This window comes from Copadichromis virginalis, linkage group LG10, assembly GCF_057382275.1.
Source record: "Copadichromis virginalis isolate Kocher_CV1m ecotype Utaka linkage group LG10, C_Virginalis_male_GT1.1, whole genome shotgun sequence".
In the NCBI taxonomy this organism is placed as follows: Eukaryota; Metazoa; Chordata; class Actinopteri; order Cichliformes; family Cichlidae; genus Copadichromis; species Copadichromis virginalis.
In genome coordinates, this window is record NC_140627.1 from 18,440,954 (window position 1) to 18,464,505 (window position 23,552).

The 23,552-nt window shown below is 41.5% G+C and overlaps 4 protein-coding genes across 5 annotated transcripts in view; 2 read left to right on the plus strand and 2 right to left on the minus strand.

The window, feature by feature from the left end:
* The first annotated feature begins 183 nt into the window (after positions 1-183).
* On the plus strand, positions 184-6,389 carry alg5 (ALG5 dolichyl-phosphate beta-glucosyltransferase). The gene is made up of 10 exons (XM_085470392.1): positions 184-533; positions 1,466-1,634; positions 1,831-1,877; positions 2,503-2,571; positions 2,708-2,800; positions 2,907-3,020; positions 3,137-3,196; positions 3,291-3,442; positions 5,393-5,478; positions 5,729-6,389. The coding sequence occupies exons 1-10, from the start codon at positions 471-473 to the stop codon at positions 5,842-5,844; spliced, it is 969 nt and encodes a 322-aa protein (XP_085326518.1). The 5' UTR covers positions 184-470; the 3' UTR covers positions 5,845-6,389.
* Positions 6,390-9,695: 3,306 nt separating this feature from the next.
* smad9 (SMAD family member 9) lies at positions 9,696-16,262 on the plus strand. Its single transcript, XM_085470393.1, has 8 exons — positions 9,696-9,800; positions 11,543-12,092; positions 12,697-12,912; positions 13,078-13,338; positions 13,437-13,547; positions 14,128-14,349; positions 15,036-15,292; positions 15,666-16,262. The coding sequence occupies exons 2-8, from the start codon at positions 11,897-11,899 to the stop codon at positions 15,807-15,809; spliced, it is 1,407 nt and encodes a 468-aa protein (XP_085326519.1). The 5' UTR covers positions 9,696-9,800; positions 11,543-11,896; the 3' UTR covers positions 15,810-16,262.
* Positions 16,263-16,304: 42 nt separating this feature from the next.
* On the minus strand, positions 16,305-19,496 carry rfxap (regulatory factor X-associated protein). The gene is made up of 3 exons (XM_085470394.1): positions 18,810-19,496; positions 18,580-18,690; positions 16,305-17,124 (listed from the first exon to the last, which is right to left on the minus strand). Exons 1-3 carry the CDS (start codon positions 19,233-19,235, stop codon positions 17,020-17,022), a joined length of 642 nt encoding a protein of 213 aa, XP_085326520.1. The 5' UTR covers positions 19,236-19,496; the 3' UTR covers positions 16,305-17,019.
* Positions 19,497-20,130: 634 nt separating this feature from the next.
* The window catches only part of dclk1a (doublecortin-like kinase 1a), a 47,029-nt gene continuing 43,607 nt past the window's right edge, over positions 20,131-23,552 (minus strand). Inside the window, exon 15 of one of the 2 annotated variants that reach the window (XM_085470396.1) lies at positions 20,131-22,497. In XM_085470396.1, the coding sequence (XP_085326522.1) occupies positions 22,213-22,497 (285 nt within the window). In that variant the 3' untranslated portion in view covers positions 20,131-22,212. The remainder of the gene's footprint in view (positions 22,498-23,552) is intronic. The other variant, XM_085470395.1, reaches the window with a different exon arrangement.

A 23,552-nucleotide genomic window follows, 5' to 3' on the forward strand; every position in this document is an offset into this window, starting at 1 on the left:
TTTGACAAATAATCATATTCTTCCTAGCATTATACCTCCCTTTTCTCTTTGTGTACCGTACATGTTAAAGAGAGTCCTTGCCACCATTTCCACCCCTGTCCGCTATGAGGCAGTGTGCCCCAGCGCCGAGCGGTACTGTGCCGCTCGTTGTTCTCCTCCTCCAATATGATGATGTGGGAGAAAAACAGTCACTACTTCCGTATCGTCGTTGTGTTCAGTTGTGATTGGAAGTGGAGTTAGGTGAAGTGTCCTCACAGCAATGGAAACATAAGGACTCATTTTTAACATTTTAACCTTCTGAATAATATCGTAAGCCCGTAATTTGGTACATATATTTGGACACACCAGGAAGTTAGAGCACAGGCTGTGTGTCAAAAAGCAAAAGAAAGGAGAAAGCCAGCTAGTTTCTGAGCTAGCCCCTGCAGGTGGTCTGTCTGTCAGTGGGTGTAGGGTAGGTAACCTGATGGAAAATGGATTTCCTCTGTGAAATAGTTCAAGCCCTCGTCGCACTGGCAGCTGTAGTTTTCGTCGTGGTGAGTAATCAGTGCTTTGGATGAGAGATGCTGTAGCTAAGTTGTTTTGGGAGAAGTTGCCCAAATACAGTTACAGTGATAGCGTGGGTATCTTTCCTTTTGTACTTTTTCCAAGTTATCCTTGAGCATTGTGTTTGACTCGGGCCATTGTAGACTTTTACAGGCCTGTTCATGTACCTCAGTTTTATGATACTTCCTTTTCATTCTGTTCTAAAGCAACAGAGGGGTCAAGTGTCATGCAGAAAAAATATCTGAGCATGAAACGGACATTTAATTCAGAAAAACTAGACATTGGCTGATACCGGATCTTTTGGTTGTAAATAAGTCATGTATTGATTGGTATTTATTCAGAGCTTTAGTCCTATTGACTATAGAAAGCATATATAAAACCACCAATTGCTTCTCTAGCACAGAGAAGCAAGCTGATGATGACAGACACAGTTGATCTCTTTCCTCCTTGGCATTGTGTTACTCCACCCCTGGGATGGGGTTACACAGACCGAAAACGTCCTTCTTCTTTTTTATAGAGGTGCTCAAACTTGCTAATCATTAGTTAATAGCAGGCACCTGACTGCTAATTACTCTCTGCATTCCTATGTCATATTTTGTAGTTCATCTGAGGTTGTATTTACTCAATTTTAAGATCTGCTAAGGACGAGATTATTTTTTTATTATATCCTAAAATGTAAAACTTTAGAAACTGGTCTATATCTAAAAGCATGCGAGCAAATATGTACCATATGTTATCATGAGTCTAGAAAGTCTTATAAGGTCTTCTCTCTAAAACCAACATGGGAGCGAAGCGTAGGTTTTCAGTCTTGGATCTAAACAAACCACAAGACTTATGTGGTTTGGAGATGTTTGGCCAAAATGCATCACAAGAAAGATTCAATTGTAAATCAAATGCAATTCTCATATTTCTCACTTTTCAGTTGCTCGTAATAGCACACTTAACCGCAGGGATGGTGGACCTGACACGCCATGAGAAGGAGAAATACTTTCTCACCGCCACCGGAGAGAAGCGGCTCTTCCCCAGTCTGCATGATCCCCATTCCAGGGAGCTCTCTGTGGTGGTCCCGGCCTACAACGAGGAGCTCCGATGTGAGTAAAGTCTGCTTTTCTGCTCAGTCAGTCATTATGAATGCCCACATTAGACACACACTGTAAATAGTCACAGTTTTCACTTAGGCGTTAGTAGTGCAATCCATCCAGGTTGGTGCAGTCAGTCGTCATGTCACTGTGCACCTGCAGTAGGTTGTACTTGCTATTATATGTGTGTTACTGTGTGTCCCTTCAGTACCTGTGATGATGGATGAAGCTATGGAGTACTTGGAAAACAGGCAGGTAAGTGCAGAGCCTGAATTAAAGCTTAATTATATTTACAGTAAAAAGCAGCACATTTAAAAGCATATACAACGACATGTATCACCAGATATCCAATTACCACATTTAACAGTAACTGTAATTACATTTGGGATATTTATTTATAATCAAAATCTGACACACAAAGAGCAAACAAAAAAAGGCTGTTATCAGGACTGTGTTTTTATTAAGAACATTTATTAATAAATAAATGTACATACTTTAAGGCTAAACTATGTATAAACAGATGGTTTAAAATTTTTAATGACAGGAAAGCCCTTAAATTAGTTGTATCTTATCAGAGATACAATTCAAGTTTGTTTTTTGTTTAGTTTTTTTATATTTTGTTTACATTTTTTGGTCACTGGTTCCTTTTTTTCCGCAACCTTGTGTATTTAGGTTTCTTGAATAACTGATGTTAGTGCCTTTTTGTCTGCACTGATGATGGATAACGTTCATTATTTAAAAAAAAACAAAAACATATATTGCTGGATATGTTATTCTCAGACTTACCAGTAGGTGGCAACAATGATCTGGGTAAAGTGGCTGTTGTGAAACAAGTCTCTCCTGTTTTTGTTTTTTTGTCTGTTTTTGTTTCTGACTGCAGAAACAAAACCCCTCTTTTACCTATGAGGTCATCGTGGTGGATGATGGCAGCAAAGACAAAACCACAGAGGTAATAATTTTAAATCTTTTTTGGGGCAAATTTAACCAGGCCTTCTATTTTAGCACAACTCCGTTTTGCTCAGCTAAACATTTTCAGCCAGTATAGATCGGTTTCATGAGTGGACACTGTTGTGTTGTCCTGGCAGGTTGCTTTGCGGTACACTACGAAGTACAGTGCTGATAAAGTGCGCGTCCTGACGCTGGTGAAGAACAGAGGGAAAGGAGGAGCTGTGCGGATGGTGAGATTGTAGATGTGAGATTACAGTGTGTGTCCAAATGGGAACCCTGAAGCAGCAGTTTGGAGCTGACTTTGGTTTTTTTGTTTTGTTTTTATCTCTTTTAAAGGGAACTCTGAGCTCCAGAGGGAAAGTCATTCTGATGGCAGATGCTGATGGAGCCACAAAGTTTTCTGACATTGAGAAAGTGGAGGCTGGACTCAATGACCTCAACCCCAAACCGGTGTGATGGTGTTCTGTTCTGTTTTAAATTCAGTCTCACTTATTCGATATGTAAGTGTGTAAAAGTGGTTAAAATGTGGCCAAGCCTAACGCCTCATGTGCTGCTCTCACATCTAGGAGAACATGGCAATTTCATGTGGATCCAGAGCTCACCTAGAGAAAGACTCTGTAGCTCAGGTAACAGGGTTTTATTTTATTCTGCTTAAAAAAAAAAATGTGTTCGAAAACAAATTTCAGAGCAGTAAATAACCACACTTTGGTGTCTTTGCAGCGGTCTTTGTTTCGGACGTTCCTTATGTATGGCTTCCACTTCCTGGTGTGGTTCTTTTGCGTGAAGGGGATCAAGGACACTCAGTGTGGCTTCAAGCTTTTCACACGTGAGGCTGCACTCAAGACCTTCTCCTCTCTCCATGTAGAGCGATGGTAAGGAAACAGCCTCCACTGTTGGCACATGATGATGTCTTAGCTTAAAGTATTAGCTCTAATGTGCATTCACCTCGACTATATTAAAAGCAGAAATTTACAAATCTTAACCAATGTGTCATATGTTTAGCAAAGGGATTCCTGGAAAATTTTGTCTAAAGGCCATTACACACTGAGCGCATTGTGAAAAAGTCAAATTAAGTTTTGAGGCCACATCTGAGAAGGCAGAGAAATAATTTCAGAGAGCCGGACCCGGAGCGACGTCTAGCTGTGTGTCTGAGCTAAAATAGTGTTACTTCACTTGTTCCACATCGTTGTTTATTCAGTAAAGTGCGCTTTTTGAGCTGCGAACGTGCTTGTTGCCAAACGCAGTGGTGTGATTGTTCAGGTCCTTTTATTCAGAAATTCAAAGAAATTGAACTTCAGCCGCAAAGAGAAAAAAAAAAAAAAAAAAAAAATATATATATATATATATATATATATATATATATATATATATATATATATAAAAAAAAATATATATATATATATATATATATATATATATATATATAAGTCAGGGCTATGTTTAATTGTGCAAAGTGCACAATGAACACTGCAAAAAGGGACTCAGGGGGCTGGAACTGAACAGCTGCATAGCCTTAAGAAAACCACTTATCAGTGAGGCTAATCTGAGAAAATGGCTTTAATTTGCTATGGAGCATAAAGATTGGACTCTGGAGCAATGGAAAAAGGTCATGTGGACATGTGGATGAGTCGTCTCAACCTGATGACTACATCAGGTTGAGAGGAGAGGCAGATGGAGTGATGCCTACCGTACAAGATTATTGTTATGTCTGCAATTGCTTCAGTTGGTCGGGTCTAAACCCAGAAAGTTACATCAATTAAATCAACACACAGTATTCCAAGATGACAGTGCCGGGATTCATGAGTCAAAGAGTGGTTGAGGGAGCAGGATTGGTCACCTCAGAGTCCAGACCTTAACCTCGCTGAGATTCTTTGGAATGTGCTGGAGAAGACTTTACACAGAGCTTTGACGTTCACATGAGCAGTACAAGGTCTCGGTGGAGCTGTGGACATTATATGTGCAAAATCCATGCCTCAGGGAATTACAGTTGGTGTACTCTTAGTGTCATCTCAACCCCAGATGAACTGTAGGATGGCAAATCTATGTCATGAGGAATTTTCAGGGCTGAGACCCACATTTATGTCATGTTACAAATTGCAACCAGATAAACTTTACACACGCTTAAAGTGAATTAGGACTTTAAGCAGTCTGAGTCCATAATTCTCAGGCATAAAATGGTGTGGCGCCGCTGACTCGGGGACATGGATGAGCTGCTGCCCCAAGTGAAGGAGTTTAAGTATCCTGTGTTTTTTGTTCACGGGTGGGGGAAGAGTGGATTGGGATATTCACAGATGGATCTGCAGTGGTGAAGAGAGCACTGAGTGTGAAAGTGAAATTGTTGATTTACTGGTCAATCCACGTTTCTACCCTCACCCAGAGCCATGAGCTGTGGGTAGAGACCAAAAAGAAGGAGAGTGCAGATACAAGTGAAAGAAATGAGCTTGCTGGGCTCTCCATTAGAAATTTAAAATAGATTCTGAATATATCTGCTTCTCCTTCAAATCAAAAACAGACAGTTAAGGTGGTTCAGACATCTTGCTAAGAGCCCTCCTGAGTGGCCGTTAGGTGAGCAGCAAACTGTCCACGATACAAAGTAACAGAAACAAACACTAGTCACAAGGATGTTTCATCTGTTTTCTGATAATTAACTGGTGAAAACTCCAAGAAGTGAATTTTTGGTGAAATTTAAACAGTCTTAATTAATACTAAATAACTAAGAAGTCCTGAGGATTTATACCTAGCACAGGTGATGGAGTTACAGTGAGGTTTTAGGTTTTAACCTGCAGTAAAACAGGAACTTTAAATCCACTTTCTTCTCACAGGGCTTTTGATGTGGAGCTCCTGTATATCGCCCAGTGTTTTAAAATCCCCATAGCTGAGGTGGCAGTCAACTGGACTGAAATAGAAGGTACGACTTTTTTTTCTCTCTCTATGAAATATGTCTCTTCCCACCATGCCACCTATCTGGAGGGCTATAAATATCTCTGTAGGGTGTGTTTGGAAGTCTGTTTGTGGTTGATTGCATTTATTTTTAGACCTTTTGTAATAATTGAAAATTGTAGGCATTTGTAGAAGTTGATCTACACAGGCATATTTCCAGTATTTGTCTTATGAAAGCACGACTTGAAGCTGAAGCGCCTCTGGGTTTGTTCTAACAGGGTCCAAGCTGGTACCATTTTGGAGCTGGCTGCAGATGGGACGAGACCTGGTTTTCATTCGCCTGCGCTACATCACCGGAGCCTGGAAACTGCAGTCGTCGCATAAGACTGATTAGCCAATCAGACGAGCCCTTGTATCATAGAGACGGCCTATGATACGGCCACCGAGCCTTTGGGTGGTTTGGGGGGGGAAGCGTTACAGCTGTGTCCATCATTCACTGTAATCAGAAGCAAAGCACGGTGTATCAATACTTCTCCTTTCCAGGCATCACTGGATGTGAAGTAATGACACAGTTGTGGTTTCCTCCTGGATCCTGCCTTTATTTTTATTTGATTACTGTTTGTTATGGCTTATGTTAAAAAAAAAAAAAAATCTGTTGCCATGGGTTACAGAACATCTCTGTGGCTCGTCCTTGAACTAAGTTACATCATGTTGTGTCCAGTCAGCCGCGAGAAGGACTTTTAGTGGTGTTATGTGGAGGACTAATTTTATTTTGTAGGGTTGATGGGCTTAATGACATGAACAAGAATAATAAAAAAGTCAGTGATTTATGACTCGATAATTGTTAGTAACCAAAGCTGCAACAATAGGTTGAGCTACAGAAATGTAACTGACAACTGTTGTTAATTCAAAAAAATATGAGCATTTGATTGATTTTGAGTTGTCAGAATTTGCTGATTTTCTTTGTTTTTTGTTTTTTTTTCCCAATTTGCACTGCTGTCAAATAGAATCAACGAATGACTGATGGTATGAAAACAACAACATGCTTTACAGTATGTAATCAGATTGGTGAATGGGAGGAAAAACATCCATTAATCCAATCCTTTAACTGCTTTTCTCACCTTAGTTGCAGTTGGGCTGAAGCCTATTCCAGCTGATACCGAGTGACAGGCAGGATTTATCCTGAGCAGAAAGAGAAAGAAATTGATAGAAATGTGCAGTAAACAAACTCATTTTACACGGTCGGCCACATACAGCCCACTTTGATCTTTGGCCGTAGCAACGAAACTGCCCTTTCTGTCAGTGTAAAGATGTTTAACTACACAGTTAGCCCCATTTAGTATAAAAAGAAGTCTAATTGCAATGGTCCAGCTCTTTATCAGCAGGAAATGCTATGAAACCTATGAATTCAAATCCAAAATCAATGCCCTCCTTCACATTTTATATTTCCCAAATTCGAGCAGTGGCCCAAATTGAGTTCTTAGCCAGACCGATTCTGGCCCCCAGACCTCGTGTTTGACACCTCTGACGTAGAGATTAAAGAACCATAAGTGATGACATGGTTTCATACAATACATAGAAACTTAAACTACTCTGCTGTGTTTGTAACAATGCTTACTGCAGCTACAGTGTTTGGTAAAGACATGACATGTCTTTGTTAATACTGAAGCTAAAGGAGTTTCTTGTTGTAGGGCCGAGGATCTTTAATGGGTCTTAAAACTTGACTAATTGTGACTGATGTTCCCAAACATGCAGTGAGGCACCTTTCAGGCTTCTTACACAGAGTACCAGGGTCAGGAAAGTACCTTTGAAATATTATTACTAGATGTCTGCAGGCTCTAACTCCACTAAACGTTTAATTTGGTATAAATCATGTTTAACTGATTAAGTTATCTGGGGTCAGCTCTAGGAAATGTTCAGCACAGTAGGCAGTGTGATCTGGCCTTTCCTCAACATGAAAGAAAGTAGGAAACCCTGGACTCAATATTCATCCTTTTGTTTGTCTCCCAGGCCCAGTGTGGACATCTTGGAAGGAGTCCAGCAAGCGTTTTTGTGGTCTGAGTAAATGAACTTTAATAGTGCTGTTTTCTTATGCAAGCCTGAGGTCTGTGCTTCGCGCTCATGCAGATGTCTCTGAGGGCCTCCCGGAGCCCCAGGGAGCGCATCCTGTTTGTGCCCCGCTCGTCTGGCTGTGTCTGCCCTACCAGACACAGAAGTGGGGAATCGCAAGCTGCACATTTCTAGTTTCCTGCCTCCAGATTTGGCACTGCAGAAAATTAGGGTGCCCTATTTAAAGATTTACAAAAGCATTCGATTGGCACCAATTAGCTCCATGATATGAAATGAAATTTAATTTCAAGAAACCAAATGTAATGCTCCACAAAATAGGCCCTGTGTTTCTAATGGGCGATTAAAACCCTTCCAGGCTGTTGTGCTCGCATCTAAAACGGTGATCAAACAGGTTGCACAGCCCACTGCTCTCGGTCCTGCTCTGAAACCTTCCCGCGGCTTCTTTGGCGGTCCCCGAACCAAACCTTGGACTCTTAGTCCCCCACCTTTTTAGGCGCACACCGGCCAATTGAATTTAGTGGTGTGTCCTGATGGTTTACCTGGTGGTTAAGATGAAAAAAAAATGTTTTTTTATGAGATATTCAAAGTAGTTTCACTTCGCGTTGGGAGTGTTGTCACATCCCGCAGCAGTTGCTGTAAACTCTGAAAATGTCAAACTTGTAGACTCACTGTCGCCAGCCGGGCTTGCGTCATTAACTGGACCAGTCACGGCACTCCCAATAAAGGATCGTATCCATCCGCAATGAGAAAGACCTCAGCGCTCCCAACAATGGATAAAAAAACAAACCTGGATTTTTAAGACGAGGAAAAACTATATATATATAAATAAAGATGATTTCACCGCATGTGTGGAATCATGCATAAAGACTGAGTACTAAACGGGAAGATGTTTTACTTGATCTTTTCTTTTTTAAGCCTACAGGTGCAGCATGTGCGTGCACGTGCGCGCGGCCACAGGCAAGTAACAGTGTGAGGTGGTTGGATATGATAGCAGATTTGATCCTCCCCGAGCTGGACTTTATATATAACTTAAGAGTTAATATATAGAAGCAGATTTAGTCTTATACTCGGTACATTGCACCAATAGCCTGGCCTGCGCCCAACAGGTGCTCGTTGCTGTAAAGGAAGAAGATGACAGCAAACAGACCCTCACAGGCAGAGAGATGGGTGTAACAAAAACTCGCTGATAAACACTTTAAGTACAATAATTATTAGAGTTTTATCAGGTAAAGTCAGTGAAATCTTCAGCAATACTAGAACAGGTGTGATTTGGGGATTTTTATTTCTCTATTTTTCTTTTCCTTTATATCGTGATTAGGTGATTGGGAGCTCAGGTGCTCGAACACAAACGCTCGTGCGTGCTGCCGCGAGCGCTAAATCTGAAATCCTGAGAAAGTTCCAGGAGAGGGGGGGGGGGAGGCGGAGGGATCTAGCATGCAGGCGCTGCGGTTCCAGCCAGGCTGACGCCGCCGAGGCTGTGTGGCGCTCGGCTGGGGCTGCTGGAGGAGTGGAGCCTCCGAGCTTCACAAACCTGCGTCAAAGCGACCGCAACGAACAACGCCGGAAATAACTAAGACTGAGCCTTCATAATAAACGCGGAAGTTCACACTATGTGCGATGTCCTCTACAAGATTATAAAAGCAAACAAAACATTTTTTTTAATGTTTTTTATTTATTTATTTTCATGTAGACTTACTTTACAACCTCCTTTCTAACACTTACCTGTAGAAATTACTGATAATAATTTCACTTAGAAGATTTAAATAAAAAATAATGATGTTATTTTATTAAAGTTAATGACTTGTAATGCCAAGTGTTTGTGTTTTTTTCACTCACCTTTTCCACTTTCTTGGTGCTTACCGCACCACTCTGCATTTATGTCTGTCTCTCTTCCACAGCGGACAAAAGTAGTTTTGTACTTCACTTTTAAAAGTAGAATTTTCAAATATTGATTGAAGATAGACAAAAATGTATAAACATATAGAAACTTTTTCTCTCATTTTTTTAAATCTGGCTTTTGTCAAATGGAGCCTTTGGCTATATTCGTTTATAAACTGGCATCTACAAATTGAGTTGGCGATGCTTTTATTTAGAAATCACCAGCAGGGCGCAAAGTGTTATTGAGGCTGAGTTGACCCTTCTACACATGCTCACAGACTCAATCGCACACACATACAAACAGGCACACACCTTCGCAGCCTCAGTGTGCTGGCCTGACTTACTACAAACAGGAAAGCCTCGCACACTCACACGGCTGTCTGCACTGCACTTGTTACAGAGGTGAGAAATTAAACTAACTGGCTCGTTTTTCCTTTAAATATTTTAAATGTATATTTGTTTTTTATGTCACGCGAATTTGAATTCCTGTTAAGAGAGAAATAGTATCAAAATTAAATGTTACCCTCTTGCACTGTCGGTAAACTTTAAGGGGGGTTTCATTTGTTCAGAGTTGTCATCTACATGCTGAGTTCAGTATAAAGTTGCAAAGCTGAGCTGAATTAAGTATTCAAGATGTATTTAAAAATAATAACTGCAGTTTTCTTTGCTCCTACACGTGTTTTCTCTGTAGTAGCATGCCTTCATCACACAAGAATGAGCCGAGCGACTTCAATGTCATTGCTCCTAATCGCATATTTGCAGTGAAGGTGTGGAGGTTAGGTCCGAGCCTGGATTTTGTAGCTGCAGAATGACTCGCAGTTGAGTTGTAGTAAAAAGGAAGCTGGCGTGTTTACTTTTTTGGGAAGGGGTGTCCTGGTGATAAAGCATTAGGTAATTAGCCTATCTGAGCCTGCAGACTGAGTGACGCCAGGCTTCATAAAAGCAGCAGCAGCGGTGGACTGATGCCGCATTGAGCCCTGTGCGCTTTTTGCTGTCATTGTAAACCCCAGCTGTCTGTGTGTCTGTCTGCGGGAAACCGGCGCTGGCCATGAGCACATGAGGGCAAAAAGAGTGAACATACAGATCCGCATAACTCATCACCTGTGTTTAGTTTGACAAAAAAAAGAACAGAAATTCGGAAGAAAGTCTAAAGTGGTTCTGTTTCTTTTACAGGAAAGGGTGAAAGCTGAGCTTCCAGTTCACTTTTATAAACTCTGTCTGCCAATAGATTCATATTTTTTCCCCTTTCGGCATCAGATGCGCACAAACATGTGGAAAAGTGTTCTGACATGCAAGGACGATGTGCAAAGAGCTGATAGTACAAGATGTAAAACTATGCGTTTTACCCAAAAGGTTAGGCATGATGCTGCAGAAAGACTCACAAACAGGAGACTAATAAAATTACGTGTTTATTTTTATGAATATCTAGGAATTTCTTTGAGTAGAAAGATGCTGCCGAACCCACGAACCCTACCTAAATAATAGAACTTTAATCTGATACTTTTTTTGTCTGCACCTTATTCTTGGCATTCATATAATAATATATACTGTTCAGTAGATTTAGATGGACAGAGAGGCTAACAGAGGGAGAGAGCTCTCTGTCTGTCGCCCTCCCTCTCCCCCTCCTGCCCTGTGATGTGTTCTGGCCAGACAGTATGGCTCCTGGGCGTCAGTGGCATGATCATAGAAACAGAGGCCAGAAAGGACATTCCTCATTGTTGGTGAATCTAGAAATGAGCTTGGCCAGCTTGGCCTGCGCTTTCTGCAGCAGTTTTGTGAAGTGTTTCATTTTCTCCATAGAGAATAATAACACTGCTGTTCAGCATGTGGGGAGATCACTTTCATGCGGGCGTGCTTTCTGTAACAGCGCCCTGCTGATACGGCCGTCCTTATCATGGAAATCCACCTTCGATGCCCACTTCATTAAATATGAGTAGTTTTTGGTTATGAGGTGTTTTCTCTGGCTGTTCTCATCTCATCACCAGCTTATCACCTTAGTGACTCTGTCTTAATTCTGCTTTTCCAATAAAACCCGAGGTCTCTTTTCTTTTCTTTTTTTCTTCCTAACCTCCAAACTTTTTTTCTTTTCTTTTTGTTTTTTGGCTGAATTATCTGTTAATACAATCTCTTGCTTCTCCTGCCAGATGATTGAAACTTGACCTGGATTTCTGGCTGTGTAAAGAATAACCTTCCCCGCTGGAGGCTTCGACTCCAGAGCTGCCGGATCCCAACACAGAGAGGGGATTTAGGGGGTTTGCGCTGCACTGGCAGGAGTCCAGCACCTCTACTAGAGCTGCTCGGAAGTAACAGTGGAATACAGAAAAGAAAAAACGGCGCCTGTTTACACAGACTCATCACGCCACGTCTTTCATCCTCACCTCTTCTGTTTCCTCTTCTGGCTGCTCATTATTTGCATCTTCACTGTTATCCACAAGGGAACTTTTATCCCTTTAACAGGACCCATCAGCTCGTCTTGCCACCCATTTATCCATCTCATAATGAACTCCTCTACCTCCATTACATCCTTATTCTCCTTCACCAGCCCGGCAGTGAAGCGCCTGCTCGGCTGGAAACAAGGGGACGAGGAGGAGAAGTGGGCGGAAAAGGCTGTAGACTCTCTAGTGAAGAAACTGAAAAAGAAAAAGGGGGCAATGGAAGAGCTGGAGAGAGCGCTCAGCTGCCCCGGGCAGCCTAGTGAGTATCACAGTGTCCAATATAGAAGTTTAGTCTAGCGGTTCTAATTGTAGAGGTCAAAATAAACATGAAGATTATTTAGACAGGATGACGTTTACAAGATGGGAAAGACAACACAAGCGGGGGGGGGGGTGCTTTTACCTGTGTGGGGAATCAAAGGAAATGACTAAGGGTTTTACTTGGGCAGCACTTCATTGATGAGATCACAAGGTATAAATTTTATCAACTATAAATCAGAGTTCATACATAATATATATTATATAATAAATTATTTCCAATTATTTTACATGTGTATAGCACTTTTCAAAAAGTAGATTTACAAAGTGCTTCACAGTTCAAATAAAAGCCACATTAGTTGCAACATGCACACATACATGCAATGTTGGTTCTTTCTTTTTTTAACATGGTTAAAAATATCCAGAAGAATTTAAAAATGTAAATTAAATATACAATAAATAAAATGAAAACAGAGTTTCTCATAATGCTTTAGTATTTCAGTAAAACGGTCAGTGGTACAAAAACATTTAATGTTAATGTGCACACAGCACATTTAATTTGGTAGAGTTCTGTTTTTAAAAAGAGCTATTTCATGTGAATCCTCCAGGTAAGTGTGTGACCATTCCTCGGTCGCTGGACGGGAGGTTGCAGGTGTCCCACAGGAAGGGTCTGCCCCATGTTATCTACTGCAGGGTGTGGCGCTGGCCTGACTTGCAGTCCCACCATGAGCTGAAAGCCCTCGAGTGCTGCGAGTTCGCCTTCGGCTCCAAGCAGAAGGACATCTGCGTGAACCCCTACCACTACAGACGGGTGGAGACGCCAGGTACTTTAAATTTGCTGTAAAAATATGGCCTTTATTGAATTTTAGCCTTAGAGAAAGGGCGCCTGATCAAATAGTGTTCCCAAGCCTAAAGCACTTGCCGTAATATGATCTTTTAAAGCTCCATCTGGCTCTCACCCCCACCCTTTTTTGCCCCCCTCCCCCAAGTGCTGCCACCAGTCCTTGTTCCACGCCACAGCGAGTTCAACCCTCAACATAGTTTACTGGCAAAGTTTAGGAACGCCTCCCTTCACAACGAGCCGCTGATGCCCCAGAACGCCATCTACCCAGACTCCTTCCCTGCCCTTCCCTGCTCCTCCTTCTCCTCCTCCTCCCCTCCATTGTCCCTCGCCCAGTCTCCCAGCTCGCAGAGTTACCCCAACTCCCCCAACAGCTCTGCAGAACCTGGTAGTCCATATCATATCACAGGTAAGAATCACAGTATGCAAGCTAATACCTTCACTTTGAATCTTCACACAACAGTACATAATTTATTCTCTTCTGTCATTCAAAACACGGTTTTCCAGCTGAGACTCCACCACCTCCGTACAGCATGATGGAGACAAATCCCCAAGAGGACGTGAAGCCAAGCAACTCCATGGAGACCCCTAAACTCACATTTTCTGCTCCGCACAGAGGTATCCTTTCACAACACAAAGATATACAGGTGTTAGGAACAGCAGACTCTATGTGGAAGATGGTGTTAGCCACTGTGACATCACCCACCTGTCCTGCTGTAAAACCTCAAGGTGCATGATTTGAAAGTGGATGTGATGACTGACTGAGAAAGTGAAGTTCAAATAGTATGGTAGCAACTTGTCAATCGCAATGCGCTGGTCTCCTTGTGACTATAACGAGGAACATCAATTACAAAATGACAATCGTGCTGTATTCCTCAAGACTTAAAACCAGTGATGGAGACCATGAACTCATCAGGAGAGTTTACTGAGCTCACAGTCTAAATAAGCTGAGGAATACCAGCCATCAGAAAGAATATAAGTTTAATAGACTTTGCTTTACTTTTCAGAGCTGGAAGCTGCATCCATCTTTTATATACAGTCTGTGTTAGAATACATAAAATCGATGCAAAACTTGCTTTAGTTTTATCAGGTTGGATTCATATGAATTTGCATTGGGTTTAAAATTTAAAATGGATAAATAGGATAAAATGTTTTATCCCTAACACCCACCTCTCGAGCATTTGTTGTTCCTGTTCAGATTTAAGGCCCGTTTGCTACGAGGAACCAGAGTACTGGTGCTCCATAGCTTACTATGAGCTCAACAACCGGGTGGGGGAGACTTTCCATGCCTCATCACGCAGCGTCCTGGTGGACGGCTTCACAGACCCGTCCAACAACAAGAACCGCTTCTGCCTCGGCCTACTTTCCAATGTCAACCGCAACTCAACCATCGAGCACACGCGCAGGCACATAGGCAAAGGTAGGCTGGATGGCTTTTGGGGGTGGGGGGTTTTTTGGGGGGTTTTGGGTTTTTTTGCATTTGGTGAGAGCAAGAGCTTTTAAAGGAAGGTTGTTTAAAAAGTTATTGGTTTCATTGGTTTCATCACTGCCTTTGGTGTGCATGTGCTAGTCTTTGTAAAACATTGTCATGCTTTAAACTCAGCTTGTCATTTTGCAATAAATCCTTTGGGCCAAATAATGTTTGATTTTTTTTTTTTTTCCCCTCATGCTCAGTGTTTACAAAGCCTGCCTTTGTTGGATCGACATCAAGCATTTTAGTGGCTTCCAATAAACTGTGCAGTGTGAGGATGTGTGTGGTTTTAAATGACAGAGATGGGACAAAGGCTTGAGGATAGTTGGTCCCCAGTTCACAAACAGTACCAACACCACTCAGCGTTTCCTTGTTTGCGGACATAAAAGCCTCTGTGGTTTTTCTTTCAAGGGAATATGAGAAAAATCCATCAATATCAGTTAATTTTCAGTGAAGTAATGAAATATTGTGGTTAGCTCATTAATTATGTCTTTCTTGTAGCTTTTTTTATACTCTTTAGATCTGCTATGCTAAATTGTAAATATTGCATTTCCACCACATTTAAAGCACCAAACATTCAGCAACTTTAGTATTTAGTTGTTGTTGTTTTTTTAATCATCTCCCTTTAATTCCAGGTTTGCACCTGTACTACGTGGGCGGCGAAGTGTATGCAGAGTGTCTGAGTGACAGCAGCATCTTTGTCCAGAGTCGCAACTGTAATTTCCAGCACGGCTTCCACACCACCACCGTGTGCAAGATTCCCAGTGGCTGCAGCCTCAAGATCTTTAACAACCAGCTGTTTGCTCAGCTTCTCGCCCAGTCCGTTAACCACGGCTTCGAGGTCGTCTATGAGCTCACCAAGATGTGCACCATCCGCATGAGCTTCGTAAAGGTACTGACTGAGCTTTCTTATGAAAGAGGATGCTGATTATTTGATAGCAATTTTTGCGCCCATTATGGCAATTCTCAGTTTTGTTTGTTTAGATGCATAGAAACGGAGGTCGGTACAGGTTGGAAACCGTGAAATTAACTTCTGTAGTGCATACAAATGCTTTTATTCATGCTCAGTCAAAATCAAATGAGAAGGGTTGGATATACGCTCAGTTTCTCAGGGTAACTTAAAATTCCCATGCTTAGTGCTGCCAGTCATGTCAGATCCTCCCATACACAAGGTGGGATTACTTGTTTTCTTTGCATTAAATATTTTATAGTTAACTGAAGAGCCAATATTACCAGCTGACCAGTTGTTGCATCTTTTCCTTTAGGGCTGGGGAGCTGAATACCACCGTCAAGATGTGACCAGCACCCCCTGCTGGATTGAAGTGCATCTGCATGGGCCGCTGCAGTGGCTGGATAAAGTCCTTACACAGATGGGTTCCCCACACAACCCAATTTCTTCAGTGTCGTAACATGAACACAGACACACACCTTGCGCGTGTGTGTGTGTGTGCGCGCGCGCGCTCTCATTCCTGACAGGTAGTCACAGATTCTGTACATTTTTCTGTCCTACATTTGACATCTCATGCAAAGTTACAAAGATGCGTTACACCTTTGTCACACGGCTAAAGCAGACGTGAAGATGAATTTTATTTAGCTGAATTTACACTAAGCGTTCCTAATTTCAGTATAACGCAGTTAGCCTCTTCCGTTTCCTCTGGGATGCTTTAACTGCACAGGAAAAGTGGGATATATTTGTAGGTACTTAAACTGTTATACGTCCAAAGTGTTATTGGTGTGGTATGTACTGTATTTGTGTCAACCAATGTTTGACTTCATGTTCTGGTTGCTTTTTACATTAAGTTTTTTCTGTGATTCCAGTTTTCCAAGGTTTGAATTTCTGGTGTTTTTTTTTTTTTTTGTTTGTTTTTTGTTTTTTGTTTTCTCATTAAAAAAAAAAACAAAACTCATATTGCATCTTTTTTTATTGTCATATACTCATCAGGGACAAACACTACAACTTAAACACAGAGGGATAATGCAGTAACAGAGTTTCATTTGTAAAGTATATCCCTCCTTCTCTGTATTCAGTTATCACTTAAGGTTTGTGCAACAGTTCAGGGAGAATAGACAAAGTCTTGTCAAAACCAAGTCGTCAACCTGCAGGAAACGACATGCACCACACAAATGATTGTCACAACAATAGCATTTCAAGTTAAATTTCACACACACACTAAGGATTTATAACTCATTTTATTTTATTAATACTGCACCAAATCACAACATTTCCTATAAGGCGCAATTCTTCCAGAGAAAACAGTCTGAACTGGAGTTTCAACAACTAAACTAAACAAAACAAAACAGGACAATGTTTTTAAAATGAACAAAAAGTGAAAACGAATATTGGCTTAAATTTAGGACAAAATGTACCAAAAACAGCACCAGTCCTGGTTTAAATACATGGTCAGTATGTGATTTGAAGAAATCTTCACTCTCTGGGAGTTGAATCAGTTTAGTCTTCCATTCTCAGCACAACTTCAAAATGTCCTTTTATTCTCTCACAGCATGACGGAAGAAATCCATGCTTTCAGTGTACGCTTACGATTCATTTACGCATCAGATGCCAGTGTATTTCTTTAGTGCGCTTTATGCATCACAAAAACTAACGCCCGCCACCCACCGTCAGCAGCTCTGGAACTGCTGTTGTGACTGGCTACGGCTCTGTGTAGCTAGAAGCTGCTGCTGTTGCTGCAGGAAGCTGATCACCTCTGGACTCCTGAGAAGCGACTGCAAGACAAATACATTGGAAAACATAAGATATTTCACTACAAAGCTGCAGTACAAGACAATCAACATTACTCTGCTTTCACTAATAAAATATGTGTCATAACTGTTCTATGAACTGGATGCTTTAATGTTACCAATAGGTGTTTTCCCATGATTCCCGGGAATCTTCGAGTTCTATGAACTTGGAACATTGTTGGCTTTTAAAATATTACAGTATTTGGGTTTGCGTGTATGCCTGTTTTTTATGTAAGTTTTCTTTTTTGTTTTTTTAGTCCAGCTGAAAGAAACTTTCCTAATTCTGGGATCATTGGAAGAAAATACATCAGTGTAACCCAAAACCAAAAAACTGTAAAGTAAAAAAAAAAGGAGACGTTAAAGGTTCTCCTTTGAGAAAACAAAATATGTGAAACTAAGAATAAGGACACTTACACTCACAGGCCACATCATTAGGTGGCCCTGTTCAACTGCATTAAAAAGCAAACGGCAGCTCAACTCGAGCATTAAGGCAGACATGGTGAAAACCTTCTGAAATTCAGGCTAAGCATTAGAGTAGTTGTTGGTGCCAGTCTGGCTGCTTCATTTCAGATTCTGTTGCTCTACTGGGATTTTCCCACACAACCACCTCCAAGGTTTACAGTGAATGGTCCAAAAACAGACAAAATACCCCGTGAGCAACAGTTCTCTGGGTGAAGATGCCTTGTTGATGCCAGAAGTCAGAGTATAATGGCTGGACTGTGTTGAGCTGAAATAAACAACCATTTGCTAGAACCAAACTATTCTGAAAACACAACATGTCAAACCTTGAAGCAGCTGGGCAACAGCAACAGAAGACCACACCAATGCTGCTGCTGTTAGCAAAGAAAAGGAAACTAAGACTACAGTCAGTATGGCTCATCAAAATTGGACATTCGAGTGGTTGGTTCAGAATCTAGGTAAACAACAGGAAAGCATAGATTCATCAAATTTTCTATCAATGTTTCAGGCTGTTGGCGATGCTATAATGATGAGGACGATATATTCTTGTCACACTTTGTTTCCCTTAGTACCAAATGAACATTGTTTAAATGCCACAGCATACCTGAGTATTACTGCTGACTACGTCCATTCCTGTATGACCACAGTGTACCCATCTTCTCATCACTGCTTTCAGCAGGACAAAAAGCTATGTCACAAAGCTCAAATTATTTCAAACTGGTTTCCCAAACATGAAAGTGAGTTCCCTGCACTCAAATGACCTCCACAGTCACCAGATCTCAATCCAGTAAACACCTTAGGGATGTGGTGGCACAGGAGAGTCATATTGTGGATGTGCAGCCAATAAATCTGCAGCAAATATGCGATTTCATGCAAATATATCACATTTCATGTCCATTTAACCCTTAAAGCCGGGTGCCACAGAATAATATGCTTGTCATTTGTCTGCATGTTCGTCATGGAACAATCAACCAGTCTTACCAGTCTTTTCTGGTTGAGGACCTGCTCTATCAGAGAAGGTCTGGCTGGACGGTCCCCCATGGCACCTAGACGCTGTTTGTTCACAGACACAGGACGTTCTTCAGAGTTTTCCTACAGACAGAAAAACGCAATTAAATGTGCAGGTTTTGTTTGTGGCTTGGCTCTAAAGTGTGGAAATCAGACCTCCACATCATGGTAAATGCTTCTAGCACTGAGAGTATTTAACTTACATCAAGTTTCCCACTGGACATGGCCTTATCATTCTTCTTCTTCTTGTACTTGTCTTTGTACATTTTGTTGCGGTGTTTTTTGCACATCCATGGCTTTCTCTGCTTGGCCACCTGCGTCGTTGTCTCCGTGCACCCATCGTAGGTACACTGTTTGGGGGCGTTGTCGCCCTCGGAGGTCTCTTCGTCGTTGAGCTCCTCCGGGCTAGCTGCGCCGTCTCTGGGATCTGAGGCGTCCAGAACGTCGCTCTCTTCGTCCGGATCGTCCATGTCGTAGGAGGCGTTGTTCTCCGGTTCGTGCGGCGTTATCACATTTCTACTGTCCACAACTCCGCTTTTATTTACATAGTACCTATGTCCGTCTTTAGTAAGCAGAAGAGTGGAGTCTTTGTCCTTACTTGATGATACGGAAGCGTCTTCTTCGCTCATGATAGCAGCAAACAAACAAACGACGCTACAGCGACCTAGCTAGTAGCCCCACGTTGGTTAGCTAAAACAGCTACTCGCTTACATTTACTGGTCCATTTTTCCAGTATTAGACATTAAATTAATTTCTAAATAAAAGGTCATAAATATTCCAGTATTTCAGAAGCAAATGTCATAGTTTTTACTTCTATTGGTTTAGCCTGTCACCGGTCAGGAAACATGAAAATCTTCTTCTTCTTCTCTGCTTTAGGTTTATGTGTTAAAGCGACACCTAGTGGTCAAAATAACATATGCACGCCAGTTACGGGCAACTACGACCAACTTGTGAGATGTTTACTATAACACTGTTGCCTGCTGAAAGGGCAATGCCCCTACAATCCTACTTATATATTTACCCTTTCCTAATCATAGTGGATGCTTATGTTCACAATATTCCTGTCACATGGACACATTAGAGTTCTACTATGTGTAAAAATAGACTAAAATAGACACCTTTCTTGAAAAGGCTTGATGGAAGAGGGGTATGCTAGGAAGCATATTACTTGGATGTTCTGGCCTTGCTCCCGCAGCCAGTATGAATTTAAATTCATACTTTCAATACATTCATCTTTAATTTACAATTTATGTTCGCAGAAGGTTTTCAAATAACCTCTCTGCACACTTTCTACTCAAATCCAGACAGGATCCATAACAGAGCCAAGTACCACCAAGCATTCAAAAGTTAATAATAAGCAGAGGGCCTGTGTGGAATAAGTGCAATTATTTCATAGAAAACAAAACTGACGTCTGTATGGATAAAAAGTTAAGCCAAGGACTGAGTTGTGTATTTGGTACAGACCGGTAATGAAACAAAAGTCCTATAAACAGGAGCTAAACACAAAACAAAAGACTCAAACAATTTGATTTTAAACATATTTTAATTATTACTATAGTCATAGACCATTGTTGAACAGAGGTACAGGTATTGGTATTGCAATGGACTGTAATACAGTGGGTCAGCTGTGAGAGCACTTTGGTAAACCACGTGTCCGTGCGCTGGAGAGCACAAGTTCATACTGATCTGGTCAATATGGCAGCACATTACCGCATATGTGCAATGATGAGAATAAATACAGAGAGTCTGACTGGTGTGACGACTGCAAGGAGATCATCTGCAAAAAACAAACAAACAAAAAAACCTAACACTTCTGTGTATTTCTCTCACTCATCTGTCTTCTCATCTCTTATCTCACATCAGTTTAAGGGAAACTATATTACTGGCTGCTTTTCTGAAGAAAAGAAGTGACATCATTCCCAGTAGGAGGCAAAGTTGATGATCTCTTCTTCATATCCACTACCGATCCATCCAACTCACCCATGCTTAACGCTTCACATCAACCTGATGATCTCCTCTAGTTTATTATTTTTTTCTTCGCTGACTGACTGATACGCATGTATGACTGATTTTGTTGTATTTTTTTGTATTATTATTGTACAATTCTCATAGACTGACTACTAGTAAAGAAATATACTGTATTGTGAACTATCAAAATAAATAAAATTGTTATTTACACAACATATAAACAATACTTCATCACTAAACTGTTTCTTTTATAAGAATAGGCTACTGTATGTCTGTCATGCTTTCATCTGAAGAAATGAAGCCATGAATGAGGTTGTACAGAGCTGAAATAAATTCTCCTCCACCCTTTTTCGCTGTACTGCTGGTTCTCTGGCATCCATACTGTCATTCTCTCGATCATGTCTTACTGCACCTAGACTGCAGTGCAAATGTGCAAATAGGCACCTCTTGTGAACTGTTAACTGTGCGCCTTCTCCATCTGAAAACGTGTCTGTGTAACCATATACTTGAGCTGCACCAACCATAGCTTGAACATGTTGATGAAACGTGTCTAGTGTTCATAAAATATAAAAAGAATTAGAGTGATGATCACTGTGAAAATGTGTGGCTTGAGGACAAATGGGTTCAGATGTCGAGTTTGCTACACAAGCACCAGGATGCTGCTGAGTTTTGTGTATCAAGATGTCGTGAACCGAGCAAGTAACAAAACCAGAAGGAGCAGTCAAATGCACCATTGTCGTCTTAGAATAGCAGTCTGTGTAAAATGTAAACTGTATGACTGCGATCCAACGTTACGGGGGAAGGCAGCGCCGAAACTGTGTTGAGCACAGCGTCACAGCACAATTTCATCTTTTTTTTTTTTCATCAAAGCCATTTTTAAAACACATTTTGCAACTGAAAAAAACCATAAAATCCTTCCCCAACGTGTTTTAGCTCGCTTTCCAACATTGTGTTTTCATCACGTCTGCTGTCACCTACTTAAACGTTTCTGCACTCTACTTCTAAGCACTTTGCCATTATTTTAAATCCACCAAGCTCTAAGGAGAAGTCAATAAAAACATTGTTTTTTTTTCTATGAAAAAGAGAAATACATATCAAAAAATGCTGTGAATTAAAGTATGAATAAATAAGGTTCAATAAAACATGAACATTGGTCCATATTCTCATATTGCCTTGTAGAGCTGTTCCGCCTTGAGGAAGTTTCCATGTCGAGCCTGGATCATCACTGAAGGGTAAAGCCCTTTCTTGCTCCTTGAGCTCTACAACATGTGCTCAGATGAGAAAATGTTAAAAAGAAATCAACAAAAGTCTTTCACCTCACTCTGGCTTTTCCCTCTTCCTCTCGATCCCTGTTTCTTGTTGCCTCTTGAATCTTTCTCCCAACCTCTCTAACGTCTTCTTATCCACCCCTTGGTCCATCTTTCCTCCAGGTTCGGAAAGTTGGATTCAGGGAAGTGTGAAGTTCTCTGTTGATATTTTTATTTCTTTTTTTCAGAGATACTGGGAGAAAGGGGTTGACACCTCGTCCTCCTCCTCCTCCACATGCAGAGGGAGGAGCTGGATGAGGATTTTCCCTCGCCGCCTCCTCCTTTGCACACCTTCCTCCTCTTCCTCCCCCTACTCCCCTTCGCCTGCTCTCTAGAAGGGCGAGCTGGGGGAGCAGGCGGTGCTGGCTGAGCTGATGGAGATGTCATCAGAGTCGGATGGGAGTCTGGGGTCTGGGGAGGGGTCAGAGCAAGTGTCAGGGGTCAGAGAGGGAGGGGCCGTGGGCAGGCCAGGGAGGCAACTGGGGGGCTCCGCCCGTAGTGTTTTTGTTGTTGTTGTTACTGAATTCACAGTTGGCATCATCTGCAGCGGCAGCGGTTTCACATCCGGGTGGCATCCTCGTCCGAGAACCTGCCTCTCCTTATCAAGAGGGGTGGCCTGAAAAAGAGAGGAGAAGGAGGAAAAGGTAAGGATCAGATCTGTCTGCTGCACAGTCGATTATCCAGGAAGGAGGAGCAGAAGAACTTTGCACATGTTCATTAAGTTACTAATGAATATTTAATTGGACAGTAACAAGGAAGTGAAAAACCATGGACACTGACAATTGTTTCTTCTTTTCTGAAATGTTATGTTTATCTGAGGAACAGTCTATCTAATTTTCCACAATAAATCTCTCGGATAAAGGCAGGTTCAACATTCTTGTTTAATTTTTCAGGCACAGTAAATATTATAAAGAGGAGATTCTGGATATCACTTTTTAATCACAACACAAATCAGAAACATCTGCACAAGTTCGGGTCCATCATGTTCAGGACTTCTAATCAGTCAAACTAAACTCTGTCGTGCTGGAAAACTGGGAATCTCAACCCAAATAATTCATAAATTAAGTCACTGTTAATTTTTTCCAGCCTATTTTTAATTCCTCTAGTCAGTGTCCATATTACTTTAAGTTCTGTGACCTTTATAACAATGCACTTTGTGGTCCTCCTAAATCAGGGGACACAGTCACACAAGAGGAGTCAGGTAATGTGAGCTCAGTAATGAGCCCTGGTGTTTGAGGAGGTAACCAGGTGAGGGAGCATCACATCAGACAAAAACATCACAGCAAATCACTCAGACAAGCAACACCGCAGGGTTATTTCTTTAGAAAGGGTTCATTCACAAATGAACTGTGCAAACGAGATGTGCAGGAGAATCATCAGCAAGGGTGATTCTAATTGGGCACGTCGTTACTCACACACACTAAAGAAAAGCAGGGGACACCGATAAAAAGGTGACACAACACAGAGGACAAGGCTTTAACCGGTGACGCACAATAACGATGCAGGTAATGCAGGAATGAAATCTGTGTTTACAGCGAGGGATGAAAGGAGAGAAGCAAAAAGCCGAGCACAGAAAGTACAACATGAGGCTGTCAAAGCAGCACAGCAGCAGCCAGTCAGCGGGGCAGCACGCAAAGGAGGGGGAGACATCAATTTTAGAGACACTGTTTT

Bases quoted from the DNA above. Each gene is read 5' to 3' on its own strand.
- smad9 (XM_085470393.1), top strand. From the start codon at position 11,897: ATGAACTCCTCTACCTCCATTACATCCTTATTCTCCTTCACCAGCCCG. The intron at 12,093-12,696 runs GTGAGTATCACA...TGAATCCTCCAG, and splicing joins CAGCTGCCCCGGGCAGCCTA to GTAAGTGTGTGACCATTCCT. The intron at 13,339-13,436 runs GTAAGAATCACA...ACGGTTTTCCAG, and splicing joins TAGTCCATATCATATCACAG to CTGAGACTCCACCACCTCCG.
- rfxap (XM_085470394.1), bottom strand. From the start codon at position 19,235: ATGAGCGAAGAAGACGCTTCCGTATCATCAAGTAAGGACAAAGACTCC. The intron at 18,691-18,809 runs GTAAGTTAAATA...TTCTGTCTGTAG, and splicing joins TGTCCAGTGGGAAACTTGAT to GAAAACTCTGAAGAACGTCC. The intron at 17,125-18,579 runs GTAAGACTGGTT...TTTGTCTTGCAG, and splicing joins TCCTCAACCAGAAAAGACTG to TCGCTTCTCAGGAGTCCAGA.
- alg5 (XM_085470392.1), top strand. From the start codon at position 471: ATGGATTTCCTCTGTGAAATAGTTCAAGCCCTCGTCGCACTGGCAGCT. The intron at 2,801-2,906 runs GTGAGATTGTAG...TCTCTTTTAAAG, and splicing joins AAGGAGGAGCTGTGCGGATG to GGAACTCTGAGCTCCAGAGG. The intron at 3,197-3,290 runs GTAACAGGGTTT...GTGTCTTTGCAG, and splicing joins AGAAAGACTCTGTAGCTCAG to CGGTCTTTGTTTCGGACGTT.